Below are 16,194 nucleotides of genomic sequence, written 5' to 3'. Positions count from 1 at the left end.
TATATATATACAGTATGATATAATATATATATATAATATATATTATATATATATATTATATCATACTGTGGTATATATATATCATACTGTGTATATATATTATATATATATATTATATATATAATATATATATATAATATATATATATTATATATATATTATATATATATATATAATATATATATAATATATATTATATATATATATTATATCATACTGTGTATATATATTATATCATACTGTGTATATATATTATATCATACTGTGTATATATATTATATCATACTGTGTATATATATTATATCATACTGTGTATATATATTATATCATACTTCATATATATATTATATCATACTGTGTATATATATTATATCATACTGTGTATATATATTATATCATACTTCATATATATATTATATCATACTGTGTATATATATTATATCATACTGTGTATATATATTATATCATACTGTGTATATATATTATATCATACTGTGTATATATATTATATATATATAATATATATATATATAATATATATTATATATATATATTATATCATACTGTATATATATATTATATCATACTGTGTATATATATAATATATATACACAGTATGATATAATATATATATACAGTATGATATAATATATATAATATATATTATATATATATATTATATCATACTGTGTATATATATTATATCATACTGTGTATATATATTATATCATACTTCATATATATATTATATCATACTGTGTATATATATTATATCATACTGTGTATATATATTATAATCATACTGTGTATATATATATTATCATACTGTGTATATATATTATATCATACTTCATATATATATATTATATCATACTGTGTATATATATTATATATATATAATATATATATATATAATATATATTATATATATATATTATATCATACTGTGTATATATTATATCATACTGTGTATATATTATATCATACTGTGTATATATATTATATCATACTGTGTATATATATTATATCATACTGTGTATATATATTATATCATACTGTGTATATATATTATATCATACTTCATATATATATATTATATCATACTGTGTATATATATTATATATATATAATATATATAATATATATTATATATATATATTATATCATACTGTGTATATATATATTATATCATACTGTGTATATATTATATCATACTGTGTATATATATTATATCATACTGTGTATATATATTATATCATACTGTGTATATATATATTATATCATACTTCATATATATATTATATCATACTGTGTATATATATTATATCATACTGTGTATATATATATTATCATACCGTGTATATATATTATATCATACTTCATATATATATTATATCATACTTCATATATATATATTATATCATACTGTGTATATATATTATATCATACTGTGTATATATATTGTATCATACTGTGTATATATATTATATCATACTGTGTATATATTATATCATACTGTGTATATATATTATATCATACTTCATATATATATTATATCATACTGTTATATATATTATATCATACTGTGTATATATATTATATCATACTTCATATATATATTATATCATACTGTGTATATATATTATATCATACTGTGTATATATATTATATCATACTGTGTATATATTATATCATACTGTGTATATATATTATATCATACTGTGTATATATATTATATCATACTGTGTATATATATATTATCATACTGTGTATATATATTATATCATACTTCATATATATATTATATCATACTGTGTATATATATTATATCATACTGTGTATATATATTATATCATACTGTGTATATATATAATATCATACTGTGTATATATATTATATCATACTTCATATATATATATATATCATACTGTTGTATATATATTATATCATACTGTGTATATATATTGTATCATACTGTGTATATATATTATATCATACTTCATATATATATTAATCATACTGTGTATATATATTATATCATACTGTGTATATATATTATATCATACTTCATATATATATTATATCATACTGTGTATATATATTATATCATACTGTGTATATATATTATATCATACTGTGTATATATTATATCATACTGTGTATATATATTATATCATACTGTGTATAATATTATATCATACTGTGTATATATATTATATCATACTGTGTATATATATATTATCATACTGTGTATATATATTATATCATACTTCATATATATATTATATCATACTGTGTATATATATTATATCATACTGTGTATATATATTATATCATACTGTGTATATTATATCATACTGTTGAATATATATTATATCATACTGTGTATATATATTATATCATACTGTGTATATATATTATATCATAATTCATATATACTTATATATATTATCATACTGTGTATATATATTATATCATACTGTGTATATATATTATATCATACTGTGTATATATATTATATCATACTTCATATATATATTATATCATACTGTGTATATATATTATATCATACTGTGTATATATATTATATCATACTGTGTATATATTATATATATATACACAGTATGATATAATATATATATATAATATATATATATATATATATATATATCATACTGTGTATATATATTATATCATACTGTGTATATATATATCATACTGTGTATATATATTATATCATACTGTGTATATATATTATTCATACTTCATATATATATTATATCATACTGTGTATATATATTATATATATACACAGTATGATATAATATATATATACAGTATGATATAATATATATATATAATATATTATATATATATATTATATCATACTGTGTATATATTATATCATACTGTGTATATATTATATAATATATTATATATATAATATATATATATAATATATATATATTATATATATATATTATATATATATATATAATATATATATATAATATATATTATATATATATATTATATCATACTGTGTATATATATTATATCATACTGTGTATATATATTATATCATACTGTGTATATATATTATATCATACTGTGTATATATATTATATCATACTGTGTATATATATTATATCATACTTCATATATATTATATCATACTGTGTATATATATTATATCATACTGTGTATATATATTATATCATCTTCATATATATATTATATCATACTGTGTATATATTATATCATACTGTGTATATATATTATATCATACTGTGTATATATATTATATCATACTGTGTATATATATTATATATATATAATATATATATATTATAATATAATATTATATATATATATTATATCATACTGTATATATATATTATAATCAATACTGTGTATATATATAATATATATACACAGTATGATATAATATATATATACAGTATGATATAATATATATATATAATATATATTATATATATATATTATATCATACTGTGTATATATATTATATCATACTGTGTATATATATTATATCATACTTCATATATATATTATATCATACTGTGTATATATATTATATCATACTGTGTATATATATTATATCATACTGTGTATATATATATTATCATACTGTGTATATATATTATATCATACTTCATATATATATATTATATCATACTGTGTATATATATATATATATAATATATATATATATAATATATATTATATATATATTATATCATACTGTGTATATATTATATCATACTGTGTATATATTATATCATACTGTGTATATATATTATATCATACTGTGTATATATATTATATCATACTGTGTATATATATTATATCATACTGTGTATATATATTATATCATACTTCATATATATATATTATATCATACTGTGTATATATATATATATAATATATATATATATATTATATATATATATTATATCATACGTGTATATATATATTATATCTACTGTGTATATATTATATCATACTGTGTATATATATTATATCATACTGTGTATATATATTATATCATACTGTGTATATATATATTATATCATACTTCATATATATATTATATCATACTGTGTATATATATTATATCATACTGTGTATATATATATATCATACCGTGTATATATATTATATCATACTTCATATATATATATTATATCATACTTCATATATATATATTATATCATACTGTGTATATATATTATATATACTGTGTATATATATTGATCATACTGTGTATATATATTATATCATACTGTGTATATATTATATCATACTGTGTATATATATTATATCATACTGTGTATATATATTATATCATACTGTGTATATATATTATATCATACTTCATATATATATTATATCATACTGTGTATATATATTATATCATACTGTGTATTATATATTATATCATACTGTGTATATATTATATATCATACTGTGTATATATATTAATCATACTGTGTATATATATTATATCATACTGTGTATATATATTATCATACTGTGTATATATAATATCATATCATATATATTATATCATACTGTGTATATATATTATATCATACTGTGTATATATATTATATCATACTGTGTATATATAATATCATACTGTGTATATATATTATATCATACTTCATATATATATAATCATACGTGTATAATATATATATACTGTGTATATATATTGTATCATACTGTGATATATTATATCATACTTCATATATATATTAATCATACTGTGTATATATATATTATCATACTGTGTATATATATTATATCATACTTCATATATATATTATATCATACTGTGTATATATATTATATCATACTGTGTATATATATTATATCATACTGTGTATATATTATATCATACTGTGTATATATATTATATCATACTGTGTATATATATTATATCATACTGTGTATATATATTATATCATACTGTGTATATATATATATCATACTGTGTATATATATTAGATCATACTTCATATATATATATTATCATACTGTGATATATATATTATATCATACTGTGTATATATATTTATCATACTGTGTATATATTATATCATACTTCATAGATATATTATATCATACTGTGTATATATATTATATCATACTGTGTATATATATTATATCATACTTCATATATATATTATATCATTACTGTGTATATATATTATATCATACTGTGTATATATATTATATCATACTGTGTATATATATTATATCACTACTGTTATATATATTATATCATACTGTGTATATATTATATCATACTGTGGTATATATATATATCATACTGTGTATATATATTATATCATACTGTGTATATATTATATCATACTTAGATATATTATATCATACTGTGTATATATATTATATCATACTGTGTATATATATATAATCATACTGTGTATATATATTATACATACTGTATATATATATTATATCATACTGTGTATATATATTATATCATACTGTGTATATATATTATATCATACTGTGTATATATATTATATCATACTTCATATATATATTATATCATACTGTGTATATATATTATATCATACTGTGTATATATATTATATCATACTTCATATATATATTATATCATACTGTGTATATATTATATCATACTGTGTATATATATTATATCATACTGTGTATATATATTATATCATACTTCATATATATTATATCATACTGTGTATATATATATATCATACTGTGTATATATATTATATCATACTGTGTGTATATATTATATCATACTTCATATATATATATATATAGTGTATAATATTATATCATACTGTGTATATATATTATATCATACTGTGTATATATATATATCATACTGTGTATATATATTATATCATACTGTGTATATATTATATCATACTTCTATATATATATATACTGTATATATATTATATCATACTGTGTATATATATTATATCATACTGTGTATATATTTATATCATACTGTGTATATATATTTATATCATACTGTGTATATATATTATATCATACTGCTATATATATTATATCATACTGTGTATATATTATATCATACTGTTGTATAATAATCATACTTGTGTATATTATTAATCATACTTCATATATATATTATATCATACTGTGTATATATATTATATCATACTGTGTATATATATTATATCATACTGTGTATATATATTATATCATACTGTGTATATATATTATATCATACTGTGTTAATATATTATATCATACTTCATATATATATTATATCATACTGTGTATATATATTATATCATACTGTGTCATATATATTATATCATACTGTGTATATATATTATATCATACTGTGATATATATTATATCATACTGTGTATATATATTATATCATACTGTGTATATATATTATATCATACTGTGTATATATATTATATCATACTGTGTATATATTTATATCATACTTCATATATATATTATATCATACTGTGTATATATATTATATCATACTGTGTATATATATTATATCATACTGTGTATATATATTATATCATACTGTGTATATATATTATATCATACTGTGTATATATATTATATCATACTGTGTATATATATATATCATACTGTGTATATATTATATCATACTTCATATATATATATTATATCATACTGTGTATATATATATATCATACTGTGTATATATTATATCATACTGTGTATATATATTATATCATACTTCATATATATTATATCATACTGTATATATATATATCATACTGTGTATATATATTATATCATACTTCATATATATATTATATCATACTGTGTATATATTATATCATACTGTGTATATATATTATATCATACTGTGTATATATATTATATCATACTTCATATATATATTATATCATACTGTGTATATATATTATATCATACTATATATTATATCATACTGTGTTATATATATATCATACTTCATATATATTATATCATACTGTGTATATATATATCATACTGTGTATATATATATCATACTGTGTATATATTATATCATACTGTGTATATATATTATGATCATACTCATGTATATATATTATTATCATACTGTCTATATATATATATACTATATCAATATACTGTGTATATATATTATATCATACTGTGTATATATATTATATCATACTGTGTATATTATAGTTATATATCATACTGTGGTATATATTATATTATATCATACTGTGTATATATATTATATCATACTGTCGATATATATTATATCATACTGTGTATATATATTATATGCATACTGTTCATATATATATTATATCATACTGTGTATATATATTATATCATACTTCATATATATATTATATCATACTGTGTATATATATTATATCATACGTCATATATATATTGATATCATACTGTGTATATATATTATATCATACTGTGTATTATATTATATCATACTGTGTATATATATTATATCATACTTCATATATATATTATATCATACTGTGTATATATATTATATCATACTGTGTATATATATTATATCATACTGTGTATATATATTATATCATACTGTGTATATATATTATATCATACTGTGTATATATATTATATCAAAGCCTATACATCTTGGATCAACTGTCTAATTTATTTATTTTTGCTGTTAAATCCTCTCAGGTTAAAAACTGTTTGGATTAGATTATTAATTATTTTTAAAAAAGGCTGGGCTTGCTGCACGCGCCTATAAAACAGTGTTCAGAGCAGAGCAGGAAATACACACACACACACACACTGTTGACTTCAGACGCAGAATGGCACTCTCATATTTAACGTTATCTTTAATATTTTCATGCCTCCATAGTTTAATAGCGACCTCAGCGCATGTACCGAGGATGACCTTCACTGAGAAAGGTAGGAAATAATCCTAATCTTTGAAACATGAGTTTGTTTTGACATCGCTGTAATGTTGAGAATCCAAGAAACAAACCGAGGAAATGTTTTATAATGTTTGTGAAGGTTTCCCGGTTAATGTTATATATATATATATATATATATATATATATATATATATATATATATATATATATATATATACTGTCATGGTGTCTGCTGCATTGCGTGTCCGCTCTGAGAGCTTCTCTGGCAGAGACAGACGCGCTTTGGCACCATTCTTTGTGCTCGTCCATCGGAGGGTCGGATTTATATATAAAAACAGTCGATTTACCATTTGTGAAGAAATCATAATAAATAAAGTATTTTAAAATAGTCATTGTAAACTTATTGTTCAGTTCCATCAAAGTCACAATATAAAACCAGCACACAGTATTTAACGAGAGTCTATATGCTGAAGAATACGTTTTAAATGAATGTTGACACTTTATTTTGGAAAGTTTCAGTGAGTCAATTAGGGGAAGTTGTGACTCTGTTGAAAACAATAACAGAAGACGTTATGACTTGGGGGACAAAAAAGAAGAACAATAATTCCCCAATAAATATCGTGTCATTGAAAGACAGAAGATTAAAATGACTTTTCACCTGATCGATGAGGAAGAAAGTTGTAGATATTTCACTGTATTAGTGAACATGTTGACCTGCTGGTGGCACGAGTGGAAGAGTCAGAGGATCATCGAACCCGTTAGGATTATTCATGAGAGGGTCGTCAGTGTCTGTAACAAACTTCATGGAAATCCATTAAACCCATCTTGGGACATTTTGCAAAAGCGGGAAAATGGTGGCAGTCCATCAAATAAAGATATTTCAGTTTTCATTACTACACCAGCCTGACAGGTTAAACCATTACTGTGCACTGTATATACAAAGTGTGTGCAATCACAATTCGAGTCAATGTTTATCATTCAGTGTTTGTTTTGTTGTGTCACAGAGGCTGCAATGGAAAGGTTCCTGTTACCTGGACACCATGCTGCACCTGTCGGGATGTTCCTGGAAGCAGAGCCGGACACCGTCATCGCTGCCGGACAGAAACACCTGCAATCCTTCAACTTTCTAAACCCTCAGAAGGTGCAGTGCACATTAAATAACTTAACTTAAGTAAATATCTGAGTCTGCAATCGAATAACAGAATTTATAGTGACGTGGAGATGAGGATTTCTTTATTATTTTTATCTTTTAGGCCACATTAAACACATTAAACACATTTAAACGCACACTTATTCTCCAAGGACCTCCAAGGTCCTCTCTTGTGCAATTAAAATAACCTAAAAACGTATTCCGACATGTTTCGACACCAAGCTTTGTGCCGAAACGCGTTGGAATAAGTTTGTAGGTCTAACATGACATTACAATACAATACAGGTATTTTATTTAGCTTAAAAAGAGACCTCAAACAAACTTGTTTTGAGTCCAGGAAGCGCTCCGACCTGTTTTAAAACTGACAATGCAACACAATCGTGCGATCATAGTCTTAACATCAACAATCCAACGACCAAATTATTCTTGTAATGAATTGAACAGTTCTCAGAAACAGAAAGTAGCTCCTCCCATTTCAGCTTTTATTCATAAAAAGTTATTTTTATCTTAACTGGATTAATTTCCAGCAGAAATATCTGTAATGAGTTGCCCGTAAAAGATAGTTTTGTATCATAACTCCTAATAATTGAGCTTCTGAAACCTCTTTGGTACCAGAAGTTTCTTCTTCTTTCTTGACGATAACGATGGATTTCCTTCTCTTCGCAGACTCTTGTGGAAATAAGTGTGTTGTGGACCGACTGCGTCGACGCTGCGTCTCCACAAACACTGAAAGCGGTAAAAGAAAACGACTGAATATCAAACAGCTCGTGGAACACGTGATGTGATGCTCGGACCTGATTGAAACTTTCTCTTCGTTTAGGATTGCAAGTACAACATCAGTGCGGTTCTGGAGAGGGAAGAGGCCAACAAGCTCCTCGTGTGTGGAACCAACGGAGAGCAAACCTCCTGCTGCGACATGGTAGGACTCTGCAGACGTGTGTGTTACTGACCACACAGGGGAATAATCCCGCGTGGTGCACAGATCGTTCACGTGTACAGATCTTCTGTGTTTTTCTTGCAGAATTTAGCCGAGCAGCCACCCAGCTGTGTTTCCTCTGGAAACATGCAGAAGATAAGTGAAAGCATAAGATCGTTCGTCATAAACGAAGGGGAACCGTTGGCCCTCGTGGGTGAGTTTCTGTAGACACAGAACATTTATTTAATCTGCTGATGAATCTCTGATTTCTGCACCACTAACCTTAAACTCACGTTCTGTATTTAAGTACGATTTACAGGAACTTTACTTGATTATTTCCATTTTTACTTCTATTCTGTTACATTTTGGAAGCCGATATGATACGATCACATCATATCTTTCACACTCATCATTCATATCTTTTCATACACAAGACACTGTTGTGTTTTAAATGCAACACTTTCTTCTTACTCTGCAGAATCACCAGACAGTGATCTCTACGCTACACGCTCTGGACCTCAGGACTATGTCGGCATCCACAGGTTTGGGGGAAACAGAATTATGCCGGCTAGACACCATAAAGGTATTTACATGGAGAGTCTTCTTGTGCACGGACGGAGGAGAAGTTTGATTAGTTAATGTCTTAGACTGTTGACAGATATTTTTGTTTTCTGTCATTAGAGCAGCACTATGTGGGTTTGGTGCCCATCAGACGGAGAGACGATCCCCTGCAGAGCAAAGTGTTCGCCTTCTACAAGGAGAAGAACAGAGACACAGAATTGTTCAGTGAAATGTGGCTCCCTTTTGTCTCCCGGGTTTGCATGGTGAGCAGAGAGAAACCTGAAGGAACAGTACTAATACCCCTCTCTAATAACACTCTTGTTACAAGTTAAAGTCCTGCATTGAAATGTTATTTGAGTATAATCAGAAAAATATACTTAAAGTATTAAACGTAAAAGTATCCAATGCAGAAAAATCTGAAACACCCAAAAAACGTACTTTAATGTTTAAAGATGCTAATTCTTTTTCTCTCAATCGGCAAATGGATCAATCGTTCAGCTTGTATAAACTGTTGGTTAGTTTTAATATATAATAAAACATCTTGTGTTTTTTATGCAAATATCTTAAGTTGGAAGATATTGTTGTAGTGGAGTAAAAGTATGAAGGGGATGAAAAGTACCTCAAATGTGCACTTAATTGCAATACTTGAGTAGATGATGAGTGATGAGTAATCATTTTAGGAATAAAAACACATTTATATAATAAGATATGTGCACAAAGTCCTTGTTGCCGTATCATTATGCTCATCATAACATTATGAAGGAGTGATCGATCCGTCGTCTGTACGTCTCTTCTAGAGAGATCGCGGTGGTCCTAAGAACACCCTGCAGTGCAGCTGGACGTCCCAGATGAGCGCGCGGCTCTTCTGCGGAGACCCTGAGAGCCGGCAGCACTTCTCTGAGCTGGTGGACGTGGCTCCTGTGGAGGCAGGAGGCTGGCAGGACACCAGGGTGTATGCACTCTTCAGAAATGAATGGTAGGTTATCTTCCAAGAAACCAGCCACAAGTGCAAACCAGAATGACTGTGGAGTAAAACAGCAACAGTCATGTGTTATGTGAGCCAATTTAAGTGCAAAACCTCAAACCATCGTGTGCCAGGAACAAAGACGAGATGTTCAAGAGAAACGCTGCAGGTCACTTCCCAGAGCTCTGAAGACCAGACGGAGCGTGTTGCTTTGCTCTTACATGTTTTAACAGACTTGTTGATTCCTCTTTTTCAGGCGAGTTGAGTCAGTTCTCCTTTCTTAACTTAGTCCCGTGTGTTCAGCTGAGCTCAGGTCAGTTTCCTGTTGCTACAGATGTGTCAGTGTAGCAGCTGACCTCCGTGTCTCTCTGCAGGGGGATGAGTGCCGTGTGTGTCTACACCATACAAGACATTGAACACATCTTCAACACCTCCCCATTTAAAGGCAAAGACAAGCAGCACAGCAGGTCCAGAGCGGTGCGTGTCATGAAAATAACAACTGCAATAATCACTAACAAAGAAAAATGATTCCTGGTGTCAATTATCTGAACCCTTTCTGCTGTGCACTCGGGCTGTGAATAGTAAGAAGGATAATAAAGTTTCATTAACTCGGTGCTCCAGCTGATAACATGTGATGCAGGAAGGGAACGCCATCCTGGCATGTCAACAGTAAGTGAACCCTCACAAACTAAAACATGTGACTTCTTCCTTCAGTGCGTCACAGACAGCACGGCGCTTCATGTCGAAGTCCTGAAGATGATCGAGAAGAACTCGGAGATGGAGGAGTATGTCCGGCCCATGCACCGCTCTGGACCAATTCTCTTTAATCACCACAGATACACTCACATCTACGTTGAGCGATCCCCGGACAGGAACAATAACCACACCGTCCTCTTCCTGTCTCTCAGTGAGTAATAAAGTGATACTAAGAATAGAGTTGACATTTCAAATGAGCAGGAATACAGAGTTGTAAAAACTAAACACGAATACTTAAGCATGCACTCACAGCGGCACAAGAAGGGGTGCAGGGATCTGTTTGTTACACAACCATTGCTTAGGAAAAGGGCTCTGCAGGTGATTGGATGAACCATCCGTCAATCAAACTCTTCACGCACACACACACACACACACACACACACACACACACACACACACACACATAAAACACACCTGTTGCTGATTGGTCCGGACATATTCCTCCAAGCCTGATTTTTTCGCGTTATATCGTAAGAATCAAGCTGCCGTGCGAGATGAAAGATGTGAGCCTCTACCTGGACAAGATGTCCAACATCCTGTAGAACCAGACGAGCCTCTTAAAGGTTGTGTGCAGAGCAGAAAGAGAAGAAGCTTTTTTACAGACCCATATGTTAACGTTTGCTTTGATGTAGCAGATTCTTAGTTCACACAGTACAAGGGGCCGGCAGTGTTGCCCTCTGTCAGGTCAGGACACCCTCACAGACACACACAGCTCACCACACAGTCTGCAGGACTTCCTGTGCTCGGGACAGCTGGTACATAAGAGTCGCAGTGGCTCTCTCTGGAGTCAATATTAGGAGCTTACTTTGTCTTAGGCAAACATGTTTCATACTTCAGGCCATAGATTGTCAGATAAAGAATAGTGCATGCAGCGTAAGAATAGATGGTGCCGTGCACTGTGTCGACATCTCCTTTATTGTTTAATCCTCAATAAAGCGGAAGACCTCAAGTCTCCTACACCTTCTTTTGTTTCCAGTTACTCACAAAGGTTTCCTTCTGTCACAGTGAGGTGATGAAACATGAGTGGGTTGGTGGGGTGTGTTTATGCAGGTGTGGACATTGAGTCATTTCCCTGTGTTTAAACAGATAACGGTGGGATTCACAAGGTGATGCAAAACAAAAGTCTGACTTTCGTCATCGCTGAGTATCAACCTTTCAACCACCGAGCCCACATCCTCAGCATCGCGCTGCAAACCTCCTCTGTGAGTAGCAACTACTTCCCCACCGAGAGTGGGGGCGTCAGGTGGTGTTACTGGGTTAAAGGAACATGTTAGTACTTTGGGTAAGAAGTGTGTGAAACGTAGTCCCAGTACAATAAAACACACTGTGTGTCATTGCAGAGGAAACTTTACGTGAACTCCGGAAGCGAGCTGGTCCAGCTGGATGTGGAGAACTGCGCCCAGTATGGAAACAGCTGTGAGGAATGCGTCTTGGCCAGAGACCCCTACTGCGGCTGGAACAGCACCCACTGCACCCCCCACACACAGTAAGACCACCCATCTTTATTTACCCAGAGATGACGGTGCCGGTCTGAGGTTAAAGGTGCGCCGCTAGGTTTAGTTGTTACCCGACACATTAACTTTAAGTGTTGGAATTAATACGATTTAATAGACAACAATCCCATCACACATTCTGCTTATCGGTCAGATTCTTTATCCCTGATGGGTTCCAGGTCATATTTCTGAGGAAGAAAAGGGATGTTTACCCTAACCCTAATATTTACCATATTTCTAAAATGAAGCCTCGCTTTGGATCGTTTCCTCCTCTCCACCATAACTCCTTCTGGTTGTCTCCAGCAGTATAGACTACATGCAACGCACATTTGATAACCTCGGAGGCACACCACCCTGATCACATGCACTGTTTCTTGAGTTAGCTTGAGGTCTAATAGACAAACATTTGCAAATAGTTTCTCCTACATTCTTTGCAGCTTTAACGCTGATTTTTGGTGGAGTAAAACCTAATCTGTGTATCTGCCACGTGATCCGGAACCTCTCCAAACTGTAAAGTGTTCCTTAGGCCATGCTACACCCTTCCACCAAGTTTCATGAAAATAGCCGCCACAGTTTTCCAGTAATCCTGCTGACAAACGCACAAACTGAGCCAAAAAACATAACGTCCATGAAGGAGGTAATACCAGAGTTCATCCAGAGGTTCATCCCGAGTGTACTGTGGTGTCTCAACATCTTCCTTTTCTTGAATATAATTAGCGCTGTGTCATCAGGTGTGCTTGCGGCAACGTTTTTAAAGCTGATTGTCAGCAAACTGCACCCACTGACGAGTCATCACTTCCCATGTGGAGCAACTCTGATGACAAAGATGATCATGTAGATCATGTTACCTCAAGTATTTCAATATCTATACTTAGTCATTAGCCCTTCTGATGCTACATTATATAAATATAAATATATATATATATAAATATATATAAATATATATATATAAATATATATATTATATATATATATATATATATATATATATATATATATATATATATATATATATATATAAATATATATATATATAATGTGCGTTCTCTACGCACTGCAATAAGCCCCCTAATGACACAAACTAGAGTCTAAAAATAAACCATAATTACATTTGCTGGACTTCGTGAATGAATAGCTTCCTCTCTTATAAGTGCTTCTGCTCACAAAAGGTTTATTGTGATGATTGTATAAGAATACGTGGGTTCAGGTAGTGTCAGTAGCTTTAACATGTAAGAGAGTGTGACAGTAGTGAGCCTCGTGTAAAGCGTCCTTTCCTTTCACAGATACACACTGCAGGATGCGACCCAAGCTAACCTCGCCCTCTGCGTGTCCCCATCCAAAGTTCAGCTGTCTGGAAAAGGTATGAAGATGTTTACGAGTCAATCAGGTCTGAGTCTAAGTTTATGCAGGTGAACAGTGGTGTGGAAACAAGCTCATGTTCAGCTGATCAGTGGAAAGTGTGGTGGTTCAGGTGACTCAGGTGATTCAAAGGACATAACGCATGGTCAAACACGTGATTGTATTTCTGAAAGGTTTCTCTTTTCAGGAAAATGTAAAATATGTTCTTAGTATTTCACAGTTGTTAATGAAAGTCAAAACATTTATTACATTTGGAAATTGATATTTTATTATCATTTGAGTTGTCGACATTTGGGGAAATACACGGAGAGCTAACTACGAAGCTACTAGCAGCCGGCTAGCTTAGCTTAGCACAAAGACTGGAAACAGTAGGAAACTGCTAGCCTGGCTCTGTCTGTGTCCATGCATCATGCTAAGCTAGGCTAAGAGGCTACTATAGACTACAGCCTTATATGTCACAGACATCCTCTCACCTGCCCCTCGGCTAAAAGCCCCGTCACACAGCTCCGTGGCAAAAACATGCCGGCATTTATGAAAAGTTCCTCAAAATGTGTCAGAGTCCAAATACGTCCAACTTTTCCACAGCGGTGTTGTAGCTGACGCATACATAACGAATACATAACAAATTATTATACGTATGTCCAACATTGATAGCGTATCACTTACTTATTTAAACGTATCAGAGCGTCTCGACAACGGAGCTGGAAAAGTTGGTTCACGTCATGGTGATGCTGGAGAACGGCTAACATGCTGAACGCTAGCTGTACTGTAGGAACACGTTTAATAAATGACTCTGTCGTCAAATATCATCTTAACATCGGGTAGGAATAGGTTAGCCGACATAGCCTATATCTAATGTACCTCTAACGTAGTCACGTAGGTATTCACATGGGTATTCACGTACTATATTTACGTAGGTAAATATTCACGTACGTATTCCGTATTCACTATGTCTAACGTAACGTAACGTCTGCATATCTTATGAAGCACACGTCGGGTAATTTTGAACATGCTCAAAACATCAGCGTTCAACAACGCACCCCAGCGTA

The 16,194-nt window shown here is 29.1% G+C and overlaps 1 protein-coding gene across 1 annotated transcript in view; it reads left to right on the top strand.

Annotated features, from left to right (window-relative positions):
• Nucleotides 1–7,696: 7,696 nt before the first annotated feature.
• Nucleotides 7,697–16,194, top strand: part of LOC115004830 (semaphorin-7A) — an 11,611-nt gene continuing 3,113 nt past the window's right edge. Inside the window, exons 1-13 of the mRNA XM_029426533.1 lie at nucleotides 7,697–7,980; nucleotides 8,951–9,087; nucleotides 9,763–9,831; nucleotides 9,917–10,015; nucleotides 10,118–10,226; nucleotides 10,491–10,595; nucleotides 10,694–10,836; nucleotides 11,371–11,549; nucleotides 11,912–12,014; nucleotides 12,252–12,444; nucleotides 13,380–13,495; nucleotides 13,634–13,779; nucleotides 15,070–15,146. Coding sequence (XP_029282393.1) covers nucleotides 7,881–7,980; nucleotides 8,951–9,087; nucleotides 9,763–9,831; nucleotides 9,917–10,015; nucleotides 10,118–10,226; nucleotides 10,491–10,595; nucleotides 10,694–10,836; nucleotides 11,371–11,549; nucleotides 11,912–12,014; nucleotides 12,252–12,444; nucleotides 13,380–13,495; nucleotides 13,634–13,779; nucleotides 15,070–15,146 — 1,576 coding nt within the window. The 5' untranslated portion in view covers nucleotides 7,697–7,880. The remainder of the gene's footprint in view (nucleotides 7,981–8,950; nucleotides 9,088–9,762; nucleotides 9,832–9,916; nucleotides 10,016–10,117; nucleotides 10,227–10,490; nucleotides 10,596–10,693; nucleotides 10,837–11,370; nucleotides 11,550–11,911; nucleotides 12,015–12,251; nucleotides 12,445–13,379; nucleotides 13,496–13,633; nucleotides 13,780–15,069; nucleotides 15,147–16,194) is intronic.

The sequence above is a fragment of the Cottoperca gobio genome, unplaced genomic scaffold (genome assembly GCF_900634415.1).
Source record: "Cottoperca gobio unplaced genomic scaffold, fCotGob3.1 fCotGob3_195arrow_ctg1, whole genome shotgun sequence".
In the NCBI taxonomy this organism is placed as follows: Eukaryota; Metazoa; Chordata; class Actinopteri; order Perciformes; family Bovichtidae; genus Cottoperca; species Cottoperca gobio.
This window is presented reverse-complemented; position numbering and strand designations above follow the sequence as displayed.